This window comes from Ptychodera flava, chromosome 5 (genome assembly GCF_041260155.1).
Source record: "Ptychodera flava strain L36383 chromosome 5, AS_Pfla_20210202, whole genome shotgun sequence".
Taxonomy (NCBI): Eukaryota; Metazoa; Hemichordata; class Enteropneusta; family Ptychoderidae; genus Ptychodera; species Ptychodera flava.
The window spans coordinates 8,945,964-8,973,258 of record NC_091932.1 but is presented as its reverse complement, the minus strand read 5'-3'; the positions used below and the strand labels follow the sequence as shown (position 1 = coordinate 8,973,258).

The 27,295-nt window shown below is 35.5% G+C and overlaps 2 protein-coding genes and 4 long non-coding RNA genes across 6 annotated transcripts in view; 2 read left to right on the top strand and 4 right to left on the bottom strand.

The window, feature by feature from the left end:
• LOC139132468 (uncharacterized) overlaps window positions 1–27,295 on the top strand; it is a 179,499-nt gene that overhangs the window by 97,268 nt on the left and 54,936 nt on the right. The gene's annotated exons all lie outside the window — the stretch shown is intronic.
• Window positions 367–1,521, bottom strand: LOC139132938 (uncharacterized). Its single transcript, XR_011552494.1, has 2 exons — window positions 941–1,521; window positions 367–542 (listed from the first exon to the last, which is right to left on the bottom strand). It is a non-coding gene; the product is annotated as an uncharacterized lncRNA (long non-coding RNA).
• LOC139132936 (uncharacterized) lies at window positions 6,375–26,071 on the bottom strand. The gene is made up of 3 exons (XR_011552493.1): window positions 24,603–26,071; window positions 24,074–24,245; window positions 6,375–6,729 (listed from the first exon to the last, which is right to left on the bottom strand). It is a non-coding gene; the product is annotated as an uncharacterized lncRNA (long non-coding RNA).
• Window positions 9,108–13,656, bottom strand: LOC139132934 (uncharacterized). The gene is made up of 8 exons (XM_070699284.1): window positions 13,574–13,656; window positions 13,277–13,362; window positions 12,799–12,915; window positions 11,710–12,062; window positions 11,087–11,374; window positions 10,548–10,707; window positions 10,023–10,175; window positions 9,108–9,148 (listed from the first exon to the last, which is right to left on the bottom strand). Exons 3-5 carry the CDS (start codon window positions 12,895–12,897, stop codon window positions 11,149–11,151), a joined length of 678 nt encoding a protein of 225 aa, XP_070555385.1. The 5' UTR covers window positions 12,898–12,915; window positions 13,277–13,362; window positions 13,574–13,656; the 3' UTR covers window positions 9,108–9,148; window positions 10,023–10,175; window positions 10,548–10,707; window positions 11,087–11,148.
• On the bottom strand, window positions 13,695–16,355 carry LOC139132935 (uncharacterized). Its single transcript, XR_011552492.1, has 3 exons — window positions 16,251–16,355; window positions 15,221–15,398; window positions 13,695–14,243 (listed from the first exon to the last, which is right to left on the bottom strand). It is a non-coding gene; the product is annotated as an uncharacterized lncRNA (long non-coding RNA).
• On the top strand, window positions 16,706–23,504 carry LOC139132933 (uncharacterized). The gene is made up of 10 exons (XM_070699283.1): window positions 16,706–16,971; window positions 17,452–17,511; window positions 17,710–17,822; window positions 18,606–18,727; window positions 19,177–19,566; window positions 19,899–19,938; window positions 20,327–20,392; window positions 20,858–21,108; window positions 21,584–21,904; window positions 22,033–23,504. Exons 1-5 carry the CDS (start codon window positions 16,740–16,742, stop codon window positions 19,541–19,543), a joined length of 894 nt encoding a protein of 297 aa, XP_070555384.1. The 5' UTR covers window positions 16,706–16,739; the 3' UTR covers window positions 19,544–19,566; window positions 19,899–19,938; window positions 20,327–20,392; window positions 20,858–21,108; window positions 21,584–21,904; window positions 22,033–23,504.

Below are 27,295 nucleotides of genomic sequence, written 5' to 3'. Positions count from 1 at the left end.
TTATCAATTTCAGCAACAGTAAGAAAACGAAATACATTATTAAATAGAAGCTAGATACTGAAAACCAAAGAAGCAACATAATTAAGTGACAGCAAAATTTCTTGTATTGTACCATAAGTTTCAACGTTTTTATCTTTTCCAACGATACGTTCAGCTCAGATATGTACACAGAAGTTGTAAAATCGCTTGTGTAAACATGGCCAATGTTAGTGACACCATGACGGTGACACCGTTGAAAACCTGACAGACTGTGGAAAGCACAAGATGTGTTTTATCCAACTAAGCTCTGAAATACCAGTTTCACAAGAAAAAATGGTCAGCGCAAATAAAGTTATTGTTAAATAAAAAGACATAGAGAAAAAAAGATTAAATTCAAAATGTGGTACGATTTATTTTAAATGCCATGTTCATTTCATGCCACAAGTATCTTCAAGAGAATTTCGTTTGACTCGAGAAGTTTCATGTAACATTTACATTACTGTCATAGACTGCGATTTGGCTTTCTGTTCTCTGAATTTCTTGTCCCTTCCTCACTATGCATTCTGAAAAATACAAATCGTTCAGGGAAGAGTATAAGTCTTTACCGTTTGACCACACATTAAATATCGCAATTGATGAAAGACATCAATAATTATTTGAAAAGAGACAAAAAAGTTGAAAACTTGAAGCAAAAAAATGCATATACATTTATGATTATTAAATTAATAATGATCAAATGTCAAACAGCGGACAGCTCGCCCTATGTTGTTTACATACCAACGGCGGCGACGGGCGACAATCTGCAAAAATCTCAGCACTTACTGTAACTGTTGTGAAACGAAAGTGAATTCAGTATGAATCAGTACTCAACGAAAATTTATCTGTAGCTAAACATAGCAATGCAACGATTACAGAACATTATAGCGATGAACAGACGGACGGTATACGTACATTGACTTACCGGTACATTTGAGAATTGCTCGGAGAGGCTGGATGATTCGATCCCGGTTCCGGTTGCAGGTCCCTCCGAACCGTGTGTACATACTTAGAAAACATAGTGAGCATTTTTACTGCTGTTCGCGTTCACAAATTTTGAAACCCGTCTATCTCTGGTGCTGTATACACGTTTTTCCAACACTGTGATATCATTTGCCTGGCGATTCCATAGAAAGATCACGAAATTGTCCACTAGATAACTCCCTAACAACAAGTACACAGCCGATGGTACCAAAATCTAACTTCGCGCCGATCAAGCCTCATGACGTTAACGGAAGTGCGATCTATAAATCATTACGCGATTTATAATGTAGTCCCGTTTTTAAACGTTGGAATTGACTCTACATTATTCACCAATCCGTTATGTTTTATACTTGATAGAGCACCCAATTTACAAGTATAATGAAACTGGTTATTTTCATCATGGAAAGACTCAAAATAGAGTACAATTTCTTTCAACACGAAGATTCAATATCAATGCGCGAACTGAACTTGATGAACCGTGACCTCAGAGTGTAAACATGTCGGCTGCAGCTCAGCGCTGGACGTTGGCGAGCAGCGTATTGGATTTTCGTACAGCGGTCGGGATGGGGCGTGAAAATTTTCATTCAGCTCTCTAAATTTCAAGCCAACATTTCTAAGTTTAGATTTAGACAGTTCTATTTTAGCTTTCCAAAATAGATCAACTTTCTGAAAACGATGGATAAAACACAATTCATCACACAATTTATCACACAAATTTCGCACCTTCTGGAGTCAATAGTTCAAGCCCACTGGCGAGCGTTTGTCGGCTGAACAGGCAACTAGACAGAAACAGCCGACACACGGCCAGTGGGCTACAATTATTGCCGCTAGGCCCAATGCATACTCCCATGTGGAAATAGCAATTTGTACTAGAAAACGATTTTCAAAATCTTTTTTCCCATATTGGTAACTGCAAAATTAGCATATTCGGTCGCGTGTGTGCCCACAGTCTGCTCATGAGCGGAGGCAAAACATACTGCACATACATATAAGCTTAGTAATCATGCCAGTACTGGGAGCAATGTTTTGTTTCTCTGCTACCAATTGTGAAAAAAGGGTGGCCGCCAGGGCGGCCTGTATATTACAATACCACTTTCTCGATCGTTTGCAGTTTTTAATAATACAGGGCTCGAAATTAGCGGTAGTCCAGCGTCCACAGACTACCAACTTTTCCCTGGAGCTACTAAACTTTATGAAATGGTAGCCTACATGGACTGCCCATGGATGTAAAAAATAGATCTATTTTTTACATCCATGGACTACCAAAGCCTGGGACATGAAATTCAGTCAGTCCTTGGCTTGCCATGTCTGGTCTTTCACTTTTGGACCAGTTAAATGCAGTCAAACCCAGCTGGACACAGTAAGGCCAGACTATGACTTTGTTTTGTCAACTACAAAGACGAACCTGCGATGGAACTTTACAACAAAGTTGCAATATCTCAATTGATGTACTTGGATGACACGCACAGAAAATTATGGCCAATGAAAACGTATTCTCATTGCATTTACGTCAAAATGCACCGATCACACACTCCTCCCTAAAGCCCGTGATCTGTTTTAGCCCTGCTGAGAATGTGGTGGTCATTGCCATGACGACTATCAAAATTGGCATGCAACTTCTGAAAATGAAATGGTTGTCAATACAATGATAGGTCACCAAACTTTTTAGTGTCACTGTCGTCAATTAGAACAGTTTCCTTTGGGTAATAAAGATGTGCAGGTATTCACATCAAATGACTAACAAATTCACTTCATTGTTAGAATCTTGGAAATGGCTGTTCTTCTCTTGTTCATGAAAATAACCCTACATTAAAATATGCATGGGCTACCAGCCTTTGTCACAGGGCTACCAACATTAATAAATGGTAGCCCAAGTGGACAACCAGTGAAAAGTTAATTTAGAACCCTGTAATGCCAGCCACTATTCGAGGACACCGCGACGTTGAACTTTTATATGATATCCGATATTTACGGCTACTGCACTCAATATCGAACTTAGATTGAACCGTTAGGTGGTGAAATCTCCGATATATATCGGATATTTACTTGCGATTTGACAGAATCTAGTATCGTCTAGTATCGATGTTAGAGTCAGTCCTTGGAAGTGGGGCTTGGCCAGAACCGTGAGGTGGTGAAATCTCCGATATATATCGGATATTAACTTGCGGTTTGACAGAATCTAGTATCGTATAGTATCGATGCTAGAGTCAGTCCTTGGAAGTGGGGTTTGGCCAGAACTCTGAGGAGGTGAAATCTCCGATATATATCGGATATTTACTTGCGATTTGACAGAATCTAGTATCGTCTAGTATCGATGCTAGAGTCAGTCCTTGGAAGTGGGGTTAGGCCAGAACTCTGAGGTGGTGAAATCTCCGATATATATCGGATATTTACTTGCGATTTGACAGAATCTAGTATTGTCTAGTATCGATGCTAGAGTCAGTCCTTGGAAGTGGGGTTTGGCCAGAACTCTGAGGTGGTGAAATCTCCGATATATATCGGATATTTACTTGCGATTTGACTGAATCTAGTATCGTCTAGTATCGATATGAGAGTCCCGAAATCGCCGATAAATATCGTGTAAATATCGGAGATTTCACAGATCCGGCGTGCTGAGACACAAGGCAAGTAGTTCTAGTATCGTCTAGTATCGATATTAGAGTCACCAAATCGCCGTTAAATATCGGGTAAATAAAGGAGATTTCACAGATCCGGCTTCCCATGGGACAACTGCAGTTCGTTCTAGTATCGTCTGGTATCGATACTAGTCCCGAAATCGTCGATATGTCAAACTTCGATACTAGATTGTAAATATCCGATATTTAAAAATTGTGCAAAGTCGCGCCTTCATGCACTATTCACTATGGTACACCATTACTCTGACTATTTTTTGCTAAATCTACTATAATTAGTATATCTCGGTAACCATGACCTGCCTCGATCGTTGACATGTGGCCGATGGTTGTGCTATATACAAGTTACGTCCTGCTATCACGTTTTGTTTTGCCGAAAGTACATGAATAAGATATTCTTCAAGTTTCTTGGTTTTTATAAGCCGGTCGTGCACATGCGCACAAACACTGCACACCATGCATCTGCAAACGTTTGACAAAGATCATTGACAAATCTATATTACCGTATACAGTATAACGACTATATTAAAGACCCTCCCTTGCTAGCTCCATCTTGAATATAGAAGGCATAAAGCTACCATATTTTTCAACAGGTCTGTTATTTTGAAGACAGATTTACCATCACATGACTTCGCAACGAATGGAGGCAAATGTAAAACGGGATAGGGGCAGAGCCGTCGCTGCTTGGCGTTGACGGTATAGATTTGACACCGGACTCATTTTTTGTTATCAGGGTGTGGGGTTCGAGTCGACAGTAAGGTGTGGAATTGTATTCTACGATTTTAGAATCTGAAATTAGATAATTTCTATTTCTAAATTTGTTTGAGCTACATATTGTTTCACACTTTCTAAATGAAATGAAGATTACAACGGCCCTCGGCGGGTGATATTTTTCCTACGAAGATATATCCGATATTTCGTGCTATGATAATTATCGCTTTCTAATTATCGTTATAAAATTTCTAACTGAGCTGAAGTTCAATATATGTCGGATATTTACGATGACTAGCGTTTTCTAATTAATTGCGTGTTGACTTTCGATATTTAATAGCCCTATCGCACAAATATCGACCAAACAATTTTTCAGGCGATCTCTCCATTTATTAGCCAGCCGTAAATATCCTACTATACAAATTCTCAATGAGCTGAAGTTGAGAACACATACTGGTACGTTCCTCGCTGGGTGAAATTTTTCACGTAGTGTGGCGCATCCGATACGATAATCGATGACTGAGATTGACATTGCATCCGTAGCGAGAACGCAATACAGTAGTGGTGCTCATCGGTTCCGTACGCGTATTGTTTTACCTTTAACACAATTTCTCACCCGTCTCCATTGGTTACCAGCTCGTCTCAGGATTCACATATACAATACCCCTGCGTACACTACTCCTGCGTACTCCTGTGATCTACTCCAGCCCCATTTTGCTCAAGAAATAATCAAAATCTACACCTGCTGGTCTTTTCAATTGAACAGAATGGTTCTTTATTAAATTTTGAGATACAGTATATCATAAAAATGCAGAAATGTTGTTCAACTCACAAGTAAAATAATTTTGCGGATTTATTATCCAGCATTCCTGTTAATGGAGATATTTTGTGCTACTGTGAGTGAATTTATAACTCTAAAAGCAAAAACAAATAGGTTCTTCTTAATTTTACTTACCATTGATAATTAGTCTAAATAAAGCTGTCTGACTTTTTCTCTTCAGAAAAAGGTGCGCGATGCAAAAAGACCAATAGAGACTTTGGCAAAAATGGTGGATGATGAATATGAACTTGTGATGAGAATATTTAAGGCAAAGCCCACAATGAAGGCTAGTTCCATCACAAAGGACCTTCAGGGAGTGAAAAATAAGACTGAGAGGGTGCAGCTTCTTGAATCTTTCTTAGTGAGCAGAGCAGATTTCCAGGCGGCTTCTGTCAGGACCAAGGTACAAGCCCATGATTTGAAGCTTTAGACACCAAGTTGTATAAGTGACTCTGATGACATTTTTAGCCAAGGGAACACTTAGCCATAACAATATTAATTATCACTGCTTGCTAGTTGTACAGTATACCCTCAGCAAAAAGTCCCATTCCACTTTTATTAGTGTTTCTTGTGCAAGTTCATTTTAATACTGTACTTGACAGAAAGAATAAATGGTGTTTTAGGTTAGGTGTTCTCATCACTGCTGCTGTTACTACTTCGTATAGAAAAATCTCTTTACAGTGCCTAATTTTCTACAAGCAAGATAGTAATAATAGAAGTCATACTCCTGAGTGTCTTCACATGTAATGTTCATCCATTTATTACAATGTATTTCTTGTTTAATTTTAAACAGGGAACTAAAATGCGTATCTACGTTAAAGATGGTGTTTTCCATGTCACTTATGGACGGCGGCAAATACAATGTGCAGCCATAGAAATGCTGAATTGTGAAAAATGTTTTCAGGTGACACCCAAGACAGCCAATAAACTGATACAAGCTAAAGGAAGTGCTGGTAGGTATGAACTAGCTTATCTTCTGATTTAGCAATTCTAAATATATCCGTAACAAAGACAGAATTGTGCAAGTACTCAAATCAAACAGCAGTTCATCTTTTTAACTCAACAGTACATACTGATAAAGAGAAGAAAGCTAAGAAGCGCAAGGGTGAGTTTTATTTTTCATTTTAATACACTATGTAAAGCACATGAAATAGATGACTATTGTGCAACTGTAAATTTCAGAGTATCACTAAATGTTGAAAAAACACCAATGCAATAAAATTTATGTTAACATGTTATTCAGGTATTCAATTATTTACGGTGGTAAAACTTAACATCAACTGCTCATTTTCTTCTGCAGTGTCATACACTCAAGGACCCACAAATGAAACAGAAATGGACACTCACAAACAGTCAAAAAAATCCAAGAAAATAACCAGAATCACAAAGGACACAGATGTACATAGTAAGTCACTAGCTAATGATCATAAACGTTTCTTCCATACAAATGGCGTTCAAGGTCAATGTAATTTTTGGCAAGTACATACCCCTAAACAATGCATTGCTTGTACTTACACTTTTGATTATTGGTGTTTCTTCCAGTGGTTCCTGATATTGAGTCAGCATCTGAAAATGACCAAAAAGAAGAAGAAGGTAATACGTTAATTTATATTGGTTACATTCATGGTCATCGCAGACATAAGGCATGCAGGGGCATTATAGAATTGGGAGGTCCCCTTGTGTGTATTGAAAATTCTGTGAACCTGATTTGTCAGTGTCTGAAATGGGAACAGACTGAAGCAAGATGGATGGATTCTACATATGTATGCTTCTAAAAAAACCATCAATTTTCTAAAGTAGTAGCTTACATGAATTTTTGTAAGAAGTCACATTGTTTAGGCCGTTTATTTATAATCAATAAAGTTAGGAATGTTAAATTTTACTTAGTTAGATCAAAATAGCTTTATCTTGTTTAATACTTGTTAAAAAATTCTCATTTTTAGGTAGTTCATGTCCAAATAAATTTCTAGATCATTATGATTGTTAACTTCAATAATTTGAAGTCTTCTTATATAGTGAAACTTTATATGGAGAAAAAATGACAAAATAAATGATTACAGTCTTGCACACAACTGTATTTTCAGTGATTCACTCTTTGTAACCCATTTGTTGCCACTTGAACAGTTAATGGGATACCGATTTTAGAGGGTTTGACTGAAATGCTCCACATATCCTAAAACACCCGGAGATGTTATGTTGTTTTGACAGAATATGTCTGTTAACTTGCCAATACTGCTATAGATATGTATAAAACTCAACAAGTAACGTTCACTCAATTATAGAATGCCAAAAATAGAAGAAAATACAACTTTATTTTCATTAATGCATATGAGCATGGATGTTACACTGATAAAGATAAAAGCTAATCTAAACCTGAAAGTTTAATAAGGCTCAAACTTCTCATGATTTTCCTTTTACCATTCAAGATTTTAGAGTTCAAGGAACTGAGAAATTCCGATATGACAAAAGGTTATAAAAATTCTTGTGCCCTTTATGTTGCATCAAATTTTTTACTGCAAAATGGACTTGTGACAGACGTTCACCATATTAACATGAAACACAAGAAATTCAAGTCAGTAGGTCCAAAGTCTCAAACATTATCTGTCGTATTGTATGGTACTCATGATAAGAATACAAAATATAGCTTAAAAATTACAGGAGAACAACTTTTCTCATTCAGTTTTGAATACTTGCACTTGTCTCTTTTACTCATATCAAAACAACTGTACAGTGAGCAATGGCCATTTCAATTTTTTGAGTGTGTACAGGGACTGTATGACATTTAAATAATATAGGGTTATTTACAAAATACGGCCATGTATGGGTGAGGGTTCTGTGTGGCAACGTATTGGACGAGCTGCAGGCAAGTCCAATACTTCTCGTACGGTGCCTGGAGCTATTTTTTGTCTATCCTCTATGAGAGGATAGACAAATAATAGCCTTAATCATGCTGCACTATGAGACACTAATGTAAAAAGGGAACAAGAATTTCTGAGACTTTTTTACGTTCTTACGAAATGCCTAACCCAAGAAGAAATGTGCCAAGGCTCAGCTGGTTACATATGCATTAAATAACATGACTCATCATGGCATATACAAGAACACTCCAGTGAAAAAAAAGCACCAAAAATTGCCTGTGATTTTTAGGTATACACATACATGTACTTTGAAATCTTAAATCGAATGGTTAATCTTTTTTGTCTACAAACACTGTGGAGATTGTGTAAAGTATAAAGCTTGTTTCAAGTAGTCAAATAACAATTCATACCAAACAAATTTCACCAAAGAAGGTCAAAAGACAGCGACTTGTCCTTTTAACAGGAAAATTTCTCAAATTTAGTCAGTAAAATTTGTCACCTAAGGCAGCAAAACTACTACACAATGCAGTTCAAACAACAAAGTAAAGTAACTGTAAGTGTATATAACCAAGGCCAGTCCTAGCCTCAGATTGTGAATGTTAAACAGGAAGTTACAGGACCGTGGGCGCACAATAGGGGATTACTGATGATGCAGCCATTTGCATACACTGGGCGGGAGATTTTGAATTCTCATAGCATTGCTTTGACCGTATGATAAATTTGAATAATCATGATGGGCACTTTCGTGACATATGCAAAGAGAGGTCAAATGGTCATGCAGGGAACACATTTTGAAACATATGCATTCTACGATAAAAAACGGAATGTTTTTCAGTTTATTTTAAACTCAAGTTTAGTCGCTACATATTCACAGACATCAAATGCAATATTAAATGACAATGAACACCTGAAACATGGCAAAATTATGGGATTATTGGACCAATCACAGCACGTCCAATCAGTAGCGTGGCTTTTTCACATTTGCATGGATTTATGATAATCCGGCTTTTAAGTTCCTGTTTAAGTTTTGTTCAATTTGTAGAGACTATCTGTCACACTGCCTTCGGTGACAAACACAATGGTATGGCTCTTGTCTTCCAGCATCTTTACCGCTTTCACTCCAATATCTGATAATGTAAAAAAAATAATACAATCTTAGTGTTCTACTATCACATGTCAAGTCTTGATCTAAAGCGCCTGTTTTCTGTCCGCTGGCAATATGCTCCTTCAAGAGTTTACTTTGTTCAGAAATTTGCAGAAAAAACAGTTTTTTGCAAGTCCTGCAAGTTACAAAACTCAGAATTGTTTTCACAATTTTTTCTGGTGATACAATGTACTCAGTGGGCAGATAATTTTGAATTATTAAGGCTAATCTTTATCTCACTGAAATTTTCATGTTCTGTTATTGTCAGTGAACTTTCATATGGTTAGTATCATTTTCAAAGTTTACTTAAATTCTTCTGTATCCAGCAGAGTGTTTGTGTGGTTTTGTCCCTGTTCAATCTCCTGACTTTGCTTGAATGTCTTGATTTTGCCTGTTTCAAGTAATTGAACATTTGAGATTGCACAGACTAGTTCTGAGTATCACTTTTTGGCCCAAGATTATTCATTAAATATTTACTTTCATTAAATTTTAAATGCAAATGTTATATGAAGTGGAACATGAACATGTTTCTCCCTTTGACAGATAAAAATAATCCTGTGGGTCACTTTGGCCATAACAATTGTTTTCAAGGAAATGACCTGAAGAAAGACACAAAATGCAGTTTTCAATGACCTAAACACAGATACCATGTATGACAGATATAAAAGGGCCTGGTTTTTTCCATGACTTTAAAATAGGCATGATAACAAACGTCCGATATTGGCCATGAAACTGGAAGAATTACTTGATCAATAAATGGACATTTTCTGAACAATGTATTGTAGGCTTATCACTTAAGGTCCCTGGATTTAAGGTTGTCAAATAAATACAATAAGACAACACCAGTAGAAACTTACCCTGCTCAGTAATGAGTACACTTGTGTTAGATGCATTCCAGGCCAACATTGTTGACAATAATGCACAAATATCATCAGCAGTGAAAAAATCCTCATAGTTACTTTGCCTTTCATTGCCATAGCTCAATATGAGGATGCCAACTACTTTTTTATCTGAAAAATGAGAATGGAGAAATAAAATTGTATGTCTTATATGTATACCTCATGCCATGCTAAAATACACAAATATTGTCAGTTGTGAAAAAATCCTCATAGTTACTTTGCCTTTCATTGCCATAGCTCAATATGAAGACGCAAACTACTTTTTTATCTGAAAAATACCGCCAGTGATACAGCATTAGCTCACATCTGTAATCTGAAAACTTCTTGTAAATTTAAAGTGGATAACCTTTAAAAGATGTACTGTAAGGTATTCCTAAGATATGCTAAATTTTGCTCCATGTAAGTAGAGTTGGTTCAGCTAATGATTGCATATTTCACTAAATTTAAAACATTCTATTTTACAACATTCTATTTTCAACATACCACCAGATTTCAAGTGGGCAAAAGCCCATTCTGCTTCCAAGTTATATTGGTGCATTGTCTTCACATCTACAACTAATATACACCTGTATGATGATGTCAGGGTCCGCATATTATCGTCTTTCATCATGCGCAAAATTGTATTTAATTGTTCCAATGAAATCTGAAAAAAGTGATACACACAGGAATCATTGCAGCATTTGAAGAATAAAAAATTCAAAAGTAAACAGCAATGAAAATGACCATTTCTTGAGGATTTGTGACAGACTAATGTAGATTTGAGATTGTAAAAGGTTACAAAACATATTATTAAATCTACTTTTTTTCATATCTTTTGCCCATGGCTTGTCCAATACATCTAAGTGTCAATGCAGAGCTAGGCTCTTACGTTACTTCTACCTACGACAAATGGTTTTCAAATGGCTGTGATAGCGCTATCAGTAAGCGAAAGCGAATAAAAAAGACAAATTTCGCACCATTCAGTTTTCCATAGAAGAACACATAATCCCTGGGAAACCTTTCCCTTTAATATTAGCATTTACCTCACACTTAAGCATGTCCAGAATGATCAATGTGGCACCATTCTGTTTTGTCACAGCATCTTTCAAATCAAGCAGCTATCGGGGTCATACTTCACAATAGCTACATTGTTGCCGGCGATACATGTAGAAGTGTTTACATCATCATCAGTTGTGCTTTCATTCTTGTCACCATTCTCTGTTTTCACTGCTCGCAGACAGAACCTGATAAATGACTCTGGAGGATGTTTTTCTAGTTGTTTGACACCTTTAAATGGCTTCAAGGCACCATAGGTTGTGTATTCAGGATATCTGAAATAATGAAATTTTCAGTCAATTAAAAAGGCAAATGGGGATTAATTTTGATATTGTAATTATGCCTTGAAGCATCAAACATGAAAAAACTCCAATTTCTTCAATATAAAAATGTTCCCAAAATTTCTGATACCTTTTTATACATCTAAAGTTGTAAAAACAGAAATAAAATGTGTGGGAAATTATCCAAGAGTCACAAAAAACCCCCCAAATTCTGAAACACTTTCTGAATTATCATTACATAACAATCATTCTCATATGATGCAAAACCATATTTCTTAGCAGATTTTACAGATACATACAAAAGACCCATGTACCAATAATTCACTTACTTTTCTTTGACAGTATCCCAGTCATCTTCTCCCACCTTCTTCTGGAAACACTCCTGTACAAACCTCATCTCCTTCATATCTTTCGCTGCTTTAGCAGTCTCTTCAAAAGAGCATTCCAAAGCTGCAACTTTTTGAAGGAGATGAAACTGTTCTTCCTCCTTTAGATTCCTCAAGGACTTGTAATTGGCTGATTTACAATCTGGTATACGTCTGTTTAGAATCAGTGATTCCTGTTTGGTCATGCGTTGGTCTTTAATTTTTCCATCCTTGTAGAGTTCATCGATCTTTTTAATAAGTTCAAAGCATCGTGTGCTCAGAGACGCCATAAAGAAGATCAGGTCAATAGAAGTTTCCTGTTGTGTAGAGAATGTAATACCATAAGATAAGGCAGTAAGGCATTTACATTCATCCACAATATGACAGCTAACCTTATAAATACTACTTCACTATGAATCAATAGAGAAAAACATTCATGCCAAATAAGCATTTCTTTGCCCATTGAAAATGTAGAATCTGAATTCATCTTTACGTGAGATTAAGACATATTACTAAAGCTATACAGATTAGATCAAGGTATTTCTAAAATTTAACAGGGTGAAAAAAAAGGGACTGGAAATTTCCAGCCCTTGTTATTGAAGTTGGCATATCTAAAAATAACCAAACACGCATTTGACATAAGGTAAATCTTAATGATTTTTTTCACTGACAAGCATGCATTTTATGATGGAATACCTGGCGCCATTTGCAGGTGTTACATATGCATTACCATGCAAATAATTTTAAGCCAAGACATCAATTCAGTAGTTATCTATAACACCATGCTTGATATTGCATTGACAAATACTGAAAGTTGACATTGAATTGAAGGATGTACATATACATTAAAAATTGAGAGAATTGTCATTTATTTTAATTGCGGATTTTTGCATTCTCCTTAAGTCCATTGGGATATGGCTGTTAACTACGGGAGAATCATCGATCTTTGATGACGTTATACCATTTTGGAATATTGGAAGATTATAATAATCTACAATTCTATGTGCTCATAGGTTACGTATACATCCTCAACAATTATATGTTCAATATTACCTTTTCTTCCAGATGCTCTGCACATATTTTGCGCCATTTTGACGGCTTCCTTTTAGGTGGTTCATCATCATCTTTCTGCTCTGCCATCTCATACAGCATTTTGCGACTGTATGTTGCCTTAAAAATAAAAATGAATGATTTTTTACTAACTTTGAAATGTGTGTAGGTAAATTTAATTTCAGCACATTAACTCATGCAGAGATACTACTTGTTTTATGTAATATTCGTTTTCCAGCTGAAATCAGTAGACTCAATAAAAAATTCAATCACTCAGAAGTAAGTTTACTTGTCTAATTGCTCTTTGATCCCTGTATCCCATAAATTCCATGCATACAGACACAATTCTATGATTAACTAACAGTAAATCAACAAAAGAGCAGCTGTTAGTGTTTCTGTGTGCTGAAAGGGAAAGTCAACAAATCTAACATCTACTTCTACTATCCACAGATGAACTTTCACACTTATGAATATAACCTACCTTTTCTATGGTGTCATAGAACTTAATGGTCTGTGCAACTGTATTATGGAGTTGAGCCAAACGAATCACTTCCTCATCTGTACAGCCTGAAATTTAAAGTTTTTATTCATTATGGCATATATACATAACAATGTTTGAGACAAGATATGGATTTTGCATTGACTGATTTTCTAATGAAACTTGCAAAATTGACAATCTGCACAAAATGTTCTTTACATTGTAAAACCTCTTCCTTTTGTCACATTTGCACATAGTATTTTGTACCCAAAAATAATATCTAAGTGTAGAAAAACTCACCCACATAAAGGATCACTGGTACTTCAGGTACTGTTTGAAGTCGCTGCAGGGCTTCACGCCTGTGGTTGCCACCAATAATATGAATTTTATACCTGTTGACTAGTGCTGGATTAAAAGACTCCTTATCACTGCTTTCACTCACAATTCCTAGGAGAGGCTGAGCTAGTAGTGTAGCAGGCTTTTTAATGATGATCTCTTCCAGTTGTTTTACATAATCCATTCTGATGGCTCTGACTGTGTGTTTTGGTGATGGTGGGTGGAGGGACTGTACCATGACTTGATGAGTGCCCACAGATTTTTCGGTATTTATCCATTCCAGAAATTCTTTAGAGTTTAAATCCTCAGTCTTCTTCTGACCTGCTTGGTTTTCAACTGGTGTCACAGCCATTGGTCGTGCTTCAAGGTTCTTCCTCCTCCTGATCTTAGTTTTTTTCTTGGGAGGTTCAGGGTCAGACATGGAAACATCACTTTCATCAGACGAGGGAGTAGTTGCACTGGTAAGCCCAGATGAGACATTTTTACCATATAGTTTGTTGAACAGTGAGGCAAATTGTTGAGCGTCTGAAGAACTTCTGAATTTTGATGACATTTCATTAGCTGCTACATTGAAGTATTTCATTTTTAACATGAAAAACGTTGGCAAACCTTTCTCATTTACAGCAGTCTGAAACTAAAGGGTAAAAGGAAAACAAATATTAAAATTAACCCTTTAAAAACAATGTCTAGTACATAAAATATTATGTAGCATGAAGTCACAAGTAGAAAATGTACATATTGCCCTTTGACACATATGCTCCTGTGATTTGAAAAATGAGCAAATGCATAAACATGAATCACTAAAAAGTCTCGGATATTTCTGAAACAAATTTAAACAGTAACATCATGCCATGCGAAGCTCTAGTACTGAAACATTACTGAAATCAAGTTTGTAAATTTTATCACAGACACTCCTTAGAAGCACATAATTTCTCTCTAATAATTCAACTATAATCATTGTAGTATTTTTCTACTGGATGGCATAAGTTTTCAGAAGGTTCATTTCTAAAATTAAAATTGTCCTTCAGATGATCATTGAGCAAGGAAAAGTTTTAACTTTTAAGTTCTTGATAAAAGCAAATACTTTACAGGTCAAACTTTGTCTAATGTCTTGCCAATAGTATTGATTTCTATTTAGTTTACACCAAAAACAAAGTGATTGCGTGGTTCCAATAAGACCTACCCTAATTTTACCTCAGAACCTGAACTTTTCACAGCTAACAAATGCATAATATATAATAATCATGCATGTAATTTACATGAAAATTGGCATAAAAATAAAATTACAAAATCTAGAGAGCAGAGGTGTTGTCTTATTTTTTTGTAAGATGTAATCACAAGTATTTTTGATATGACTTCTAGCACAAAAGAAATAAAAAACTACAAAATAATGAAAATATTCCCAACCTACCTTCCCTATTTTTGAGACGAATATCATCTGAATAATACCACACATTATTTTGCCACAGCAAAGTCTTCTAGAAGCATAAAATTCTATATCCCATGTGGTAAAGTTAGAATTTATCAAAGTCTATAACGTCAGTGGTCAGAGCAAAAATTGTAAATTGACCTGAATCAATCAACAAGTTGATATCAGACCTTTAAACTTACCACGATCTTTTCTTCGCCATTAGTGTTTTTTTCCAATGGCACTAACAACCTGTGGTATTACATTCTTTTTTTTATCTTTTCTTCTCTCATAGGAATCCTGCCCTTTTTTCACAAATATGTAGACATTTCTGTCTTCACCATCACCATAGTTCAATGCCCAAGTTTTTCCTTTTGGCATCTGTAATTAAAGGAAATTATTTTTAACCTTTAAATGATGCAAGGGAATAAAGCTCACTGGTTTAAAAATAAACTGCATGATAAAACTTCCTGAAAAAGTCATTCACGATTACCATATAATATTTGCAATTAAGGTAGAATGCACCTCGGGGACAGACATTCGGACTCTCAAACTTTTACAGTTCTCTTCTGATATACCACATGTGGGGGTTCATTTTAAAGCTCAAGGTGAAAGAAAACTTTTTACCGGCTTAGTTTTTCGAAATTCGAAAATTTTAATTTTTCGCCATAGAGTTAACACAGGGATGGCGGCCATTTTGAATTTCTAATATCGGTAAATCTTGGGTAATTTGTTTCTCTATTACCAAAATTTGCACGGTGACCCCCTATTTTTATTCTTGATTTTGAAAAGAGAATGATTGAAAGATTCCTTGAGGAAAGTTAGAGCAAAAGTTTAAGTCTTTCACTTTCGAGGTTCATATTACCTTAAGGAAGAAACGTTCGTTAAAAAACCTGTCAAACACGTGCAAATAACATGTGCATTTCAATACCACAAATTTGAATCACTTCACAGATACTTATTCAAAGGTTTCTGATAACATGAAACCAAATAACAAAAATAGAAATTGCCTGAAAGATTTATGTATATGTCTGAAAACTATACCTCACAAAAATGTGCAGGTCAGTTTGAAAAAATTAGTTCATGTCCTTAAAAACTGTGCATAATTCTCAAAGCAACCTATATCGTTCCACAGTTTAAATGTGGCAAAGGTAATTTATTTACCCATGCCCCAAATTTTGAGAAGTATCTGTGCATCAACAGAATTTTAGAACTTGAGAAAATTCCACTTACCTTGCTCTTTATATAAACTTCTCTGGTCTTGAAAAATTTACAAAAAAATATTGTAGTCTGGCAGGTTCAGCTAGCTGTGTCTACGGCGGTGGAAAACTGTGTTCTGCCCCAGGGACCAGCCAAATTCTGGTGTAGCTCACATGGCTTATGACATATGTCAATTTTGTTTGATGCTTGCTTCTAATTGGTCTGAAGTTTGAGTGCAAGCTTCTGATTTGCCAATAGTAATACAAAGTTGCAGTGTCCAATCAGGACCAAGATAGTTGACAACCCCTCAGAGAAAGTGGAATGTCCTAAAACTTTCAGGTACCAATCATCTATGCATCATGTGTGTTGCATGTGCTCATACTGGAACAAAATTTCTAATGTTTGCTACAGTTACTGTGCAGGGATTGGCTGTTATATGTCATGTGAGCAAACTATTACTTTTAGGCGGGAAAATTGAACTAGCAGACTCATTTGTAAAGGGTTTGTTGGTTGTGCTGCATCATGGCAAACGCTGTGGAAGACCTTGATACTAGTGATTCAGATTCTTCTATTGATATCATCGAAATCAGCTCTGATACTTCAGAAGAACTTCAACCGAGGAAAGTGTTTGTCCTTGATTCATCTTCTGAATCAAGTGACAGTGAAGTAGACAACAGTGAGCAGTCATTTCACTTTGCTGAAAGTCTTGATTCATCATCAGATGAAAAATCAGAAAACGGATTACCCAATACAGGTAAGTGGTAATTTTTTTCATTTAGTCAATCAACCACTTGACTTGAGTAGAATTTTAAAATTTGAAGTTCAAAAGATAAACTTGTCTCTTTAACCCATTGATTGCCTGTTGTCAACTTTGACACCTTCCACAAAATAGTCTGCTTATCTGCTGTAATTAGATAAAGTATGATAAGTTTGACAGAATTTCGACCAAATTCTAAAACCAGAGTCATGTTAAACATTTTGTGTCCAAAAGGGAAAAAGCATCAGTTAAAAATGAAAGAAAATATGAAAAAAATTCCTTCAAAATTTAGGCAGGCAAATGTGGAGGTCGAAGGGTTATTCTCATTTGCATATCAAGAGCTTTCTACCAGTAAATTTCATCCTTGGGTGAATAGCATATATGCAATCAAGTGATTTTAATTTTCAAAATAATTACTGATTAATTTACCTATGACTGGCATGTTTATAAATATCATATGTGTTTCATCCATTACAGGTGAAAACCAGCTGCCTCAACCTCCATCTCAGGCACTCCCAGGAAGAAATTATTTAGCAGGTATGTAACAAATAACATTTGTTCACTGTCTGGTCAAGATGAATTAAAGAGATACTTTTAAAATTATGATAGAAGGGCCAGTAATTAGATCTGTTGTATCTTGAGTACAGATGTACTGGTACAGTAACCACACATTTTATGAATTTCACTTCACTAAACAAAGTTTGTGATACCAATTTAACTTTCCCTTATTTACAGCCTTTGAAAATAGCTGTGGATGTGAATGGGATTGCCTGAGTTTACGTCTTTCGCAGGAAGACTTTGTTGTGGCACAACATTTATTTGAGAAAATTGGAAAGAGAGGAGCTCAGGTACAGCACATTTTAGATTATCTCATATCGAATACAGCATCTGATGGGAAAACTGTATTCATAGTCAGAGGTGTGGAGGTGTGCAAGTCAGCCTGGTTAGCTGCTCATAATATCCCGAAGGCACTATTTACTGCTGCTCAGAAAGCCCATAGGGATGGCATTATTGTAGCGGGTACCCTTTCTGAAAACTCCGGACGAAAATCGACAGTTGAAACTCGATCTGCTTTGGCATGGATGAGAGCATACTTCACCAAAATTGGTGATAAAATGCCAGATATTCAGCGCATTCATCTCCCATCATTTCTGACCAAAGTAGCAGTTTATTCAACCTATGTTTCTTCTGAAGTTAATAGGGCAACCAAGCAAGATACACAACACAAAGTAGTTTGTTGTTCTCAGTTTCTACGATTATGGAATGAGCATTTCAATCATGTAAAGATTCCACCAGTAAGTAACATTCACAGGTTAATATTCAGTCGAATTGCTGACTAAATGAAGGCATTTGATCACTGGTTGATAAAATATGCTGGATGATAATACAATTCTCTTTTATCTGTATATTGTCTATCTTCATCATCATCAAGAGCTTTTAACTATCACAAATATGGAAAAGGGGTCAGAAATTTCCATGCCATTCAGAACTGTACCACTAATTCTTTGACTTTGCTGTCCGCCATAAGAAAAATCATAAACGTTTCTTTTTACAGCCTTATTCTCAATGACAGAAAATTGTCAGGTTTTGATAACCATGAAGTAAAATATTTTCTCTGTGTATCTCAATAGGAAAATCGCTTCACTAAGTGTGATGTCTGTGTTGCATTAAAAGAAGAAAAAGCAAGCACTATGGATCCAGAAGTTAAGAGTCTAATTGACAGACTAATGGAGGAACACAATACCGTGAACATGTGAGTATTCTGAAGACATTTGATAAGACTTACTTAATTATTTAGTTTATTTGGAAATGGATGTACATGTAAGCCTCCTGGAGAACATTTGCAAATTTGGCAGGAAATATCAGAAGGTGATTGTTTAAATCAAATATATCCAGTCATTAAAATAGAGCATAATCACCCTTCCAGAACACATCTGAGCCATAAAAATGTACTGGGTACATATGTACTAGAATTTGAGAATTTGTGCAACTTTATGAAACAGCTAACACTGTACTGAGATTTTCAAAGAGACTGTGTCACGTAAAAGGTATATTATCACCTTGTGTTAATTATTTCACTGTAAAGGCACTAAAGCTACATGTACTCAATAATTTTAACCCTAGCAATGCCTTTAGTCAATCAGATGACTGAATACAGACGGACCATAATCTGTAATCATTCTTTAATGTGTCACATTTCAGAGCTGAACGCCAGACTTATTTTGATCATCGAGAGCTAGCCAGAGGCAAACCTGATAAATATCTCAGTGTTATTGTCGATGGAATGGACCAAAATAAGCTATGCATTCCAAGATTGGCCCAGACTAGAAAATCAACAAGTGGGTTATGGTCACTCCGAACCCACCTGACTGGTACACTAGTACATGGGAGACATGCCATCGGATACTTTGATCTTATGCAATACCCCCATGACAGTAATTTGACAATGAATATTGTCCTACGCATCCTGCAGGAGTTGGACCAGATTCCAGACACTGGATTTTTCCAGTTTGACAACTGTTTCGAGAAAACAAGAATAAGTTTGTTTTCTCTTTCTTTGGCTACTTAGTTGAGGAAGGCGTTTTCAATGAGGTACATGTAAGCTTGTTTTAACAGCTTTTCATTTTTAATGAATCTCATTGAGGCAAGCTAGCTAGCAAAACTATAGGTTGAACTTCAATGACTTCAATAATTCTGTCCAATCACATCTGACTGCTATTTTCAGACTTGCAGCAATATGAGTTGTCACAGTGACAGTGTTTAGTGTGTTTTTCCCAAATGAACAGCTTTCAAATAAAAAAAGTTTTGAAATATTTAGATTTCTGTATTTTCCAAATATCCACAATGGTAATCAAACTGCACGTACATTAAAAAAATATACCTACTTTCCTAATGAACTTTGTCTTTCCTTTTCTTCTTTTCAGGTGTTTGTAAATTTTCTCATGAGAGGCCACACTCACGAAGGTACGTACTGAAGCACTTTATTTCAGATATCCTTGAAATTGAACTAATCTCACTTTGACTTGAAGAGTCTGTCAGAGAAGTTTCATTTAATTTTGCATGTCACCAGTAATCTAAATATCAGTGCTCGTTTTTGACATATAAAAACTACACTATTTAGGGCATAATTTGGTTGTTTTGAATTTCTGTCTGTAATCATTTTGAGGTACCATACAGGCTTTTGACAGTAAGTTGTGCTAGGTTGACATAAAATGCATGGTTTCTTTCAATGGTTCTTCAGAAATAATCCAGGTCAGTTATAGTTGTAATGCTCTGTATTTTATCAGAATGGTCCCCACTTAAACTTTAATATAGAAACAAAATTAATTTCCTTTGTTTCTTTCCAAATTAGACATTGACCAAGTATTCAGCGTCATTGCCAATAATATCCGTGGCAAGAATGTTGTAACTGTGGATGGTAAGTCTATTAGTATTCTTAATTTTACACTACAGATAATTCATTAGTGCAGTATTTTTATTGGTAAACATTTCATCATGATAGCAAAAGGAGAAAAGGGGTTGGAAATATCTGATACCTCAAAATAACCAAGTGCAGTTTTGACAACTTTTTTTTACCAGTTAACAGTTTTGGTTCATTTCAAAAGACAACAATTTAATGAACCAGCTGGTTGATGCAATTATATTTTTCCAGGAAGACACATTTTTTGTGATTGCCATGAGTAAAAGGTTTTTGAAATTTCTGACACCTTTAAATTGTAACCATAATTAACTTGGATGTGACATTGCATTTAATGAGAAAGGTGTTGGAAATCTTGAAAATCAGTTTACACTGTATATACTAGAGGGTGCATTCCAACAAGAACTAAGTGTGTGATTACACCACAGATTGTAAACAATGAATTTTCTATTTTACAATTTTTAGAGTTGCTTGATATTGTACTTGGAATCTTGAAGTCAGGCTATTCTAGAAGTGGTTCAAGTGTGCACCTACTAGACAGAATGTTTGACATTCGTGACTGGATTAAACCTGTAGCTGCTGATCTACACAACCACTCTGTACCTCATGCATTTAAAATCTCAAAGGATGAGACTGGATGTGCCAAACTTCAGTATAAGATATGGAGCACAGATACTGAATGGATTCCAACTGATGGGTCTCTTAAACTTCTAAAGGTGAGGTTTATTTTTTAAAGGAACAGTACTTGTAATCTAATATTCTGTCTTGATTTGTCCACATATATATTTATGTTCAACTCATGTTAATGCAGACTAATGAATTATAGTCAGGAATTTTACTACAAAAATGTCACATCAGAGCATATTTCACTTGAGCTAACATTATAGAAAGCAAAATTTCAATGGAGTGAAATTAAGTAAATGTGATGTTTGCAGAGTATGCCCATGTACATGTACTCAGAGTGATGCAGTTTAATGATGATTTTTTGTTGACTTTTGATGTGTGAGAAATGATTTGCCACTAGTGAAGTTCTTGTTATTCACCATAGAATACAGTTGTAATGTGACACAAGTACCATGTTCACTGATTTCTAGAACACAGTAAGTTTGCCTGAAATGTAGCATTCACATAGTACCTTGAGAATCTGGACTATTCTTCATGATCGTAACCCAAAATCAAATTGTTTGATAGGCCAAGCCACTATGAATTCCTGGTATGGTAGTGCCATCTGATGTTAAGATGAATGTGAACAAAATACTGGAAGACATTCCAAAGCTTATCAACAGCAGCACTGTCAGAGTTGTCACAGAAGAACAGAAAAATTGGTGGGAAGACTTTCTCAGTTCAACCTTGCCACAGTACTTAGCAGAACAACAACAGGCTGAATGGCCTCTACAAGAAATTATTCATAAGAAGTTGAGAAGAAACATGGAAACCTTGGCCCGGCCTCCACTTTCAGAGGATCTCCTCAATCTTCACCGGAGAACACTTCATTTAGATGGTTCAAATAAGGTAAATGTAAAATGAAACTCCTAATGTTATGAGATTCACATGCAAGTGCAATTCAATCTCTGATGATAAACAATGAATTATTTGTCAGTTGTAATATTAAGTTGTTATTCTGGCATGGACATTTTCAGGTTTATACAGGAGCTCGTCCTTCCTCATCACAAGCGGTAGAAACTGTTAGGACACCAGGGGATGTCACTTTTGCTGTGGGTCAGATGGCAGCTGCTGCCCTAGAACATTGGAAAGAGGTTCCATTAATAGGGGAGGTAACGGTGATTGATGATTTATCAGTCACACTTCATTGGTGGCATGGCGGCTGGACCACTAAATGGAAACCACTCTCAAACGTGTAGGAAGGCGTTCTGAACCATGGCTTGAGAAAGTTCCAAGGAGAAGATTCTTTTGACGGGATTTAAATTCACCAAGCATAACCATCTGAAATGTAATATTAAGGACCAGCTAAAAGAACTGTATTGTGTGTGAATTTGCCATATATATGATGAAGTTTCAAAGTTGAAGTAGGAAACATAAAATGTGGACACTTGATGTTTACAATTCCATCATTATGGCCATTTCGTATATAATAAGTATTGGAAATTTTTGTTCCCTTTTTATAGCAAATAGCTTTCTCATTGCTATTATATACTTAGTAGTTTTACAGTTAAATTGCCAAAAATCTGGACACGCAACTGTGCGGCGAAGTAAGTTAAGGCATGGGTACAGGGTTAAAATGACATATTTTGACCAATAACATATTTCTTGAAAAAATAAAACTCAGATGAAAGCCAAAATTTGGTACAAACTTTGAGTGCTGCAATACTTAATTTTGGTGTTGAAAAAATTTGCATATGACCACATTGCTGCCATTTTTTGGTAGACAATTTTTATCCTGATTTCAGTCTTGTAAACTATGCTGTATTTTGGTTTTGCAAATGAGCTGGCATTCAGCAAAACCAGACGTACATTAGTCAACTCAATACATAGTTTTACTCACACTGAAGAACGCGTCGCACGTCTCCCATATCGGGACTCCGCGTACTATACAAATACGGAAATTTATTGTACGGTCAAACTCCCATAGGTTACGGCAGTAGGTGTACAATGTGTTATTATTGGTCATTTACTTGATAACATATGGGTTGTTTTAGCCTGTTTATAATGGTTTACTGGTGGTTTGGCTGGTTTAAAACATTTATCATAGCTGTTTCACAGTTGAATTGGAAAAAATAAAATGTGGACATACAACTGGCACTTGATGAGTATAATGTCAGATGTTATTAGTATTGGAAATTCTTGTTCCCTTTTAGCAAATAACTTTCTCATTGCTATATTATGTAGTTTAGTTGAATTGAGGAAAATAAAATATGAACATACAACTGGCACCCGATGAATAAAATGTCTACCATTGTAGCCATTTTAGATTTTATTAGTATTGAGAATTCTGTTTCCCTGTTAGGGATAGCAAATAACTTTCTCATTTTCACAAATGTGATCGATATACTAAAAGACATAAAATGTACACATACACAGTACATGTATATGACATCAATGTTTTGTGGTTTCTGATTTTCATGTTTCAGTGAATAAAGTTCAGAGAAAATAATACTGTGTCACCTTGTACCTTTTTTTAGTATGTCTTTCCCGCTTCTTACACAAAGGAACATGTTCTTTCAGTGAAAGTGAAAGAAAAATGGAGAATCAGAAAAATGATTGCACAAATTTTTAAGTTATTTCTCACTTTTTACAATAGTAGTACACAACCCATGACCATACACCCTTAATTCACCAGTTTTTAATGAGAGCCTGTCTTGTGCAGAGCAACTGCAATGAAAACTGTTAAGAAGCACAATAAAACTGCTACTTTAGAATATTGAGGTTTTTTTAGGTGTTCTACATATGTATGCTCATAAATGATACACTTTAATTTTATTTTCATTTGCAGCATCAGACACAGACATGTTCCAAATCACCACATGCACAACAAAAGATCAACAATCAAAAAGTCCAAGGAAAAGTACAGTTACTGAGAAAGTCACCCCAATAGAGGGTAGGTAGATGATACATTATTTGACAAAATGACAGTACGTGTACATGATGGGAAGCCTAAATGATTGGCCTTTTATGATCTACATCTCAATTCTCACTGTTTCTGATCGGTACAAATTGGCTTACCATAGTTTTTAATTTTGGATTTCAGATCGTTATGAGTTTGAGGATGTTCAGATCCTTCCAACAGAAGAAGTCTTCACGAGATTGAAAGAAGGCCAATTATTACTCTGCAAGCCATTTAAAAAATCGGACTATAATCCTGAAGATCCTTTTATTTATAAGGTTGCCAGTGTATCTGCGAACAAAAAAAAATTTCGTGGGTTGTTAATGTATGGGGCATTGGAAGATGCTTACATAGATGGAGATGAGGTGTGGAAAAAAAGTCAATGCTACATAGATGTACCAGTTAAAATGATATTGGCAACAATGTCATGGAATCAAGACTTCAAAATGCCTGGAGATTTAGCTGATAAAATCAGAAAAATATACTGAGATGCATGCAGTGCCAAAATAATCTATTGTCAGAGCATATTACAATTCAGTGGCAGATTGGCAGACATTTTTATTTTCCAAACAATGTTTGTTTATTACCCATAACAACCCCATACATTCGGGGTTTTTTCTCTCACTAAAACACATAAGAGAATCTTACCTTCACACCTCCAGCTGTCAGTTTTGAAAAAATGATGATTCGAGTCGCCATGTATCACACCTCTTGATGATGGCTTCACACACAGTGCATTTGTTTATGCTCAAAGAAACACTGAGTTTTATTAAGGACTGTTGTATTATGGGAATACAAGATTTTCATCATGAGAATACAGCAAGTCATTCAATTTTGAGAATACAAACAAGATTGCCAAATACTTGAAAGGCATGAGTATACACAGTGAGTACAATACAAGCAATGCTTTTGAATGTTCTTACCAACCGATAGTTGCAATAGATTTTTAAAAAGTTTCAAAATATGTGTCTAATTCTATGTGATTTTTTTGGTTTATGTTCAAATGCTGAACTTCCAAATTCCATTGCATTGATATTCTCTCACAGCGACATTTATTAAGACTTACATTTGAGAATGTTGGACTTCCAAATTTCATTACACAGATATTCTCTTACAGGAACATTCAAGATTTACACATTAGAATGTTGGACTTCCAAAATGTGTTGCACAGATACTCTCTTACAGGAACATTCAAGATTTACACATTAGAATGTTGGACTTCCAAAATGTGTTGCACAGATATTCTCTTACAGGAACATTCAAGATTTACACATTAGAATGTTGGACTTCCAAATTTCATTGCACAGATCTGATATTCTCTTACACGAACATTCAAGATTGACACTGTCATATTAGAATGTTGGACTTCCAAATTTCATTGCACAGATCTGATATTCTCTTACACGAACATTGAAGATTGACACTGTCACATTAGAATGTTGGACTTCCAAATTTCATTGCACAGATCTGATATTCTCTTACACGAACATTCACGATTTACACATTAGAATGTTGGACTTCCAAAATGCGTTGCACAGATACTCTCTTACAGGAACATTCAAGATTTACACATTAGAATGTTGGACTTCCAAAATGCATTGCACAGATATTCTCTTACAGGAACAGTTGAGACTTCAACATTAGAAAGTTGGACTTCCAGTAATTGTGAATATAGCCAGGAACTTGCATGTACCTGTTGGAAAATTAGACTTCCAGTATTGGGATACAGTGAATTGTGGTACTTATGGTGTTCCTGCCACTTAATGCTTATGTTGCACTTCCAGTATCACTTGCGGAAGGCACTGCATTTAACGCTACAATGCTGGAAGTCCAGTTACTTTGAAAAAAAACGAGATCTTACCTGCAACTAGTTGCTGGAAGTCAAGCATTGCTACAGTGTACACACATTTGTTTGATGGACTTCCAAAGTTTTAGATTTAGTGTACTTTAAGACATGTATTTTCATAAATAGTGAATAATAAACAATACCAATGCTCAAAATATATACATTGACTCTTCAGTGTCTTGCTCTGCATCATCCAGCATTCAGTACATTAGAAATACTGTGTATATGGTGTAGGCTGGCAGAAATTAGAAACTGCCAAAAGGTAAAAGACAGTGTTATGTGTTGATTTCAAAATATCACACTTAGTTCATATATAGAAACCTGTATACCAAATTTCAAAGCTGTTAGACCAGTACTTTTTGAGAAACGCATTTTTTGACCAAAAATGAGAAAAAATTGCCCTAAAATTCAAAATTGCAGATGTCATCATTATTTCAATAAATATCATTTAGTTCATCTATGGAAACCTGTATACCAAATTTCAAAGCTATCAGATAAGTAGTTTTGGAAATACACATTTTTTGACCAAAAATGGCAAAAATTGCTCAAAAAATACAAAATTACAGATTTCATCAGAAATTCAATATATATTACTAAGCTTATCTGTAGAAACCTGTATACCAAATTTCAAAGCTATCAGACCAATACTTTTTGAGGAACACATTTTTGGACCAAAAATGGCAAAAATTGCCCCAAAATTACAAAATTGCAGATTTCATCATTGTTTCCACAAATATCATTTAGTTCATCTGTAGGAACCTGTATACCGAATTTCAAAGCTATCAGGTGAGTAGTTTTGGAAATACACATTTTTTGACCAAAAATGGCAAAAATTGCCCCAAAAATACAAAATTACAGATTTCATCAGAAATTCAATATATATAGTACTTAGTTCATCTATAGAAACCTGTATACCAAATTTCAAAACTGTCAGACCAGTACTTTTTGAGAAATACATTTTTTGACCAAAAATGGCAAAAATTGCCTTAAAAATGCAAATTTGCATATTTCTGCACAATTTGAACAAATCTGAAATAGATCATCCCTAGGGACATATGTACCAAATATAAAAGCTATCTGACTGGTAGTTTTGAAGAAGAAGATTTTTAAAGATTTTTTTACCAAAAATGACAAAAATTGCCTTAAAAATACAAATATGCAAATTTCACCACCATTTTGACAAATCTGATTTAAGTCACCCTCAGCAAACTGCATATCAAATTTCAAAGCAATCGGACGAGCGGTTTCAGAGAAGAAGATTTTTTTACCAAAAACACCAAAAAATGCCCCAAAAATACAAATATGCAAATTTCACCATGATTTGAAGAAACTGAAGTGAGGTCACCCCAAGTGAACTGCATATAAAATTTCAAAGCAATTCGACTTGTGGTTTCAGAGGAGAAGGCAATTGTTGACGGACGACGACGGACGACGGACGACGACGGACGACGGACGACGACGGATAATCAACCTATTTGATAAGCTCCGCGTCGCT